This window comes from Epinephelus moara, chromosome 3, assembly GCF_006386435.1.
Source record: "Epinephelus moara isolate mb chromosome 3, YSFRI_EMoa_1.0, whole genome shotgun sequence".
Taxonomy (NCBI): domain Eukaryota; kingdom Metazoa; phylum Chordata; class Actinopteri; order Perciformes; family Serranidae; genus Epinephelus; species Epinephelus moara.
This window is the reverse complement of record NC_065508.1, coordinates 205,813-209,827: the sequence shown is the minus strand read 5'-3', so window position 1 is coordinate 209,827 and position 4,015 is coordinate 205,813. Positions and strand designations below refer to the sequence as shown.

General features: G+C 46.1%; 1 protein-coding gene across 1 annotated transcript in view; it reads left to right on the top strand.

Moving 5' to 3' along the window:
- The first annotated feature begins 266 nt into the window (after positions 1–266).
- tmprss15 (transmembrane serine protease 15) overlaps positions 267–4,015 on the top strand; it is a 25,823-nt gene continuing 22,074 nt past the window's right edge. Inside the window, exons 1-6 of the mRNA XM_050040935.1 lie at positions 267–311; positions 586–733; positions 842–991; positions 2,687–2,792; positions 3,318–3,462; positions 3,538–3,679. Coding sequence (XP_049896892.1) covers positions 267–311; positions 586–733; positions 842–991; positions 2,687–2,792; positions 3,318–3,462; positions 3,538–3,679 — 736 coding nt within the window. The remainder of the gene's footprint in view (positions 312–585; positions 734–841; positions 992–2,686; positions 2,793–3,317; positions 3,463–3,537; positions 3,680–4,015) is intronic.

Below are 4,015 nucleotides of genomic sequence, written 5' to 3'. Positions count from 1 at the left end.
TAATAATTCAATGTGGGGACTACATACAGATTCTTTTACTTTGACGGTCTTGCAGACTGAACGTTGCCAAAGACAACTGAGGGAAGAGGTAAGCAGCAGAGTCTAAGTCTTTGCAGGCGCTGGCGCACGCCTCCTATCCAGCCTTGCTTCCTCGTTCGTGCCGCTGACAGCCTCCAGGTCTGTGGAGCGTTGTTTGCCTTTCCCCTGCTGATGTCAACCGGTCCGGGCAAAAACCTCCAGCCCGGTTCCTCCGGATCTCTGGCAGAATGCCATCAAGTGAGATCGACGCCATCATGGCTGAAGCTGAGCCTGTGAGATCGGTTGCTCTGTTAGAAGTTGACCGCAGTCCCAAGGGCAACCAGGTTTAGGAAGAAAACACCCATAAAATCCATGATGACTCGGTATTAAAAAATAAATAAACAAGATCACGCTGATTCAAAAAACAAACAACAAAAAAAACAGTGAAAACCACAGTTCCCGCACAAGACACTCAGTTACTCTCACACACTGCTGCTGCATGTCGCCATGATCAGCGCCATGTTTTGACTATGTTTCTTTACGACCTGACAACCTGTTTGTTTCTGACTGGCAGCTGAGCTCTCAGGCTCCACCCCTCCTGGGACCGTGTGGCTGCTGAGCAACCAATCATCTGTGGAGTTTGTGTCTGATGATGTCAACAATCTGTCCGGGTTCAACGCCACCTACAGCGCCGTAGACACCTCCGACCTGTCCGGTAACTCTTCACTCAACACATACGTGACCTGAATGCAGCTGTGTGACCGCAGCTCTGTGTGTATGTGTGTGTGTGTGTGCGTGTGTGTGTGTGTGTGTGTGTGTTCAGACCAGGTGAAGCTCACCTGTACCTTTGAGGGCGGTCTGTGTTTCTGGCAGCAGCAGCAGGACGACGACGGCGATTGGATTCGAACCAGCGGCGCCACGTTTCCTCCACTGAGTGGCCCGAGTGTCGACCACACACTCGGTAACCAATCAGGTCAGCTCAACAGCGTCACAAACAAACAAACAACACAATATGATGGTGATCCAGGGCCCTATTTCAGAAAGCAGGCTCATCAAACTCTGAGCCTAATCCCGATCTCTGAGTTGACTGATCCTGGTCCTGGTCCTGATCCTGGTCCTGGTCCTGGTCCTGGTCCTGATCCTGGTCCTGGTCCTGGTCCTGGTCCTGATCTTGATACTGATGTCTGAGCCTGAGCTGAGAAACAGAGCAGCTGATCAGGCTCAGTCAGCTCTGAGTATGTTCAGCCTGAGGGAAGCTGGGTCACAGTGAGCACCAACAGACATCATCAGTAGAGTGCAGATAACATGACTCTCAGAGACAGGAAGTGGAGTTAAAAGCAGAGCCACTGATTTCATCCAAAACTGAATCAGAGATTTGAAGACATGAAAAATCAATGTGCTCCATCAGCTGAACAGAGTGAGGTGTGATGGGAACAGCCTGCAGAGCGTGTTCATATGTGAGGTGATGTGATGTCATGTGATGAGGTCATGTGTCTAACATACAGAAACATGTTTCTATCTTAACAGTGTTCATATATTTGAATATAATGTATTCAGCTGTAATGTGATGGAGCCCAAACACACTGGGCACAAACTCAACATCAAACACACAGATATTAAACAGACTGGTAAAAGTTTTGTTTCTACTGACTTCATTCTGTCAATATTAGGCTGAGGTTCATTTAACTGCTGTGAAATGACTTCATGTAATCTCCTTTATTCTCACATGGAGCTATTATGGGATGTTGAGTCCCATCAGTGAGCCAGTTACACCGCGGAGTCTTTGAATATATGAAAAGTATTCATGAATCACTGCATCATGTATCCACGTAGATTCATTTCTCATCAACACTGACAAACCTGCAGTTCTTTTTTTAAACATTATTTTTGGGCTTTTGTTGCCTTTAATGTCAGGACAGCATAACGTTATGGGGAGAGAGGGAACGACATGTAGCACAGGACAGCAGGCTGGGTTTGAACCCGCGGCCGCTGCGTCTGATCACGGGGCGTCCACTCCATCCACTGAGCCACCGATGCTCCGTGGTAATTACTTTAATAATGGATTGTGATTTATGTCCAGGGAAAACCACAACAAGGGTCCAAAGTGTTTTCAGAGCCAGAGACACTTTTCTTACGGGCCGACAAACCGCTGTCTCTCTGATGTGTTCAGTGTCTCTGATGTTATAAAGAAAAGAATCAAAGGACAATGCATAAAATGTGCTGTGATGATAATGTAAATCCAGGATGTGTAATATGTGATATATGTGGGTGGAACAGATTGTTAGATAAATGATAGAGTGTGAGGTCAAACAGTATCTTTCATATAGACACTCCTCCAGGGAGACATCCAAACAGGCTCTAATCACCTTCTCCTTACACAACAGCCTCTGAATACACTGGGCCTCAACCTCCACCACTTCATTCACTAAAGGACACGCCATGTTTCTACTTCCTGCTACACGCTCAGCCTCAGGCTGACATGAAGCAAACCTGTGACTCAGCAGAGTATGTTGCCATAGTAACTGACTCAGGGTTACGCTGAACTGGTTTTGTGAAACAGAAAACTCAGAGTTTCATCTAAGGCTGAACAAACTCAGAGTTTCTCTGATCCTGCTCTCTGAAATAGGACTCTGTTGTTTGTTGACCAGTCTGTGTGTGACGCCATCAGGTTTCTACATCGTCACTCCTCTGAGTCCAGGCCAATGGCTGAAGAGCTTCAGGATCCACAGCCTCCCTCTGACTCCGCCCGCACAGCCCATGTGTCTGAGCTTCTGGTAAACAACACAGGAGTAAACAAACAAACATGGAAACAACAAGAAAGAACCCATTGAGTCTATTAAACAAAGAAAGTAAACAAATAAACATGTAAACAACACATAATTAAGAAAATAAAAAAATAAACTAACAAATAAGGACATAAAAAATAACAAGGTAGACAACAAGGAAATATAAACAACTTGAAAATAAACAAAATACATATAAACAATGAGGAAAATAAAAGAATGGACATATAAACAACTAGGAAATAAACAATTGGGCATTTAAACAAAAAGGAAAATAAACAACATGTAAACAATGAGGAAATAAAAAAATAAACATGTAAACAACATGACGACAAACACCATAGACATGAAACAGGAAATGTGAAAATAAAAAGGAGTGAACAGACACAAACCAACAAATTACACAAACAAACAGACAAATAAATAAACAGTTGAGACAAAAAGTAACGCAGGACAAAAGAAACAAAAGGTCATGTAAACAAACAACCAGAGAGTAAATAAAGCGTCCGTCTGCAGGTACCACATGTTCGGAGACGACGTCCACCGTCTCAGAGTCCTGCTGTCTGACCCCGACGTCACCGTGGTGTTCCAGAGAGACGGTAACTATGGCAACAACTGGAACTACGGCCAGGTGACCCTCAACCTGACGACGGAGACGACGGTGAGTTCGAATCAGTGACACGTTCAATCAGTCAGCTGATTGATCAGCGATCAGTGTGACCTCTGACCTCTGCAGGTGGTGTTGGAAGCTCTGAAGAAAGGAGGGCTGAGGAACGACATCGCTCTGGATGACATCACACTGACCTCTGAGCCCTGTGGCCCCGCCCCCCCTGAACCAACCAACGTACCGCCGCCAACAACCACGCCCCCTATACCAGGTAAAACACAGACCATGCCCCCTACACCAGGTAAAACACAGACCACGCCCCCTATACCAGGTAAAACACAGACCATGTCCCCTACACCAGGTAAAACACAGACCAAGCCCCCGTAAAACACAGACCATGTCCCCTACACCAGGTAAAACACAGACCAAGCCCCCTATACCAGGTAAAACACAGACCATGTCCCCTACACCAGGTAAAACACAGACCACGCCCCCTAACCCAGGTAAAACACAGACCATGCCCCCTACACCAGGTAAAACACAGACCACGCCCCCTATACCAGGTAAAACACAGACCATGTCCCCTACACCAGGTAAAACACAGACC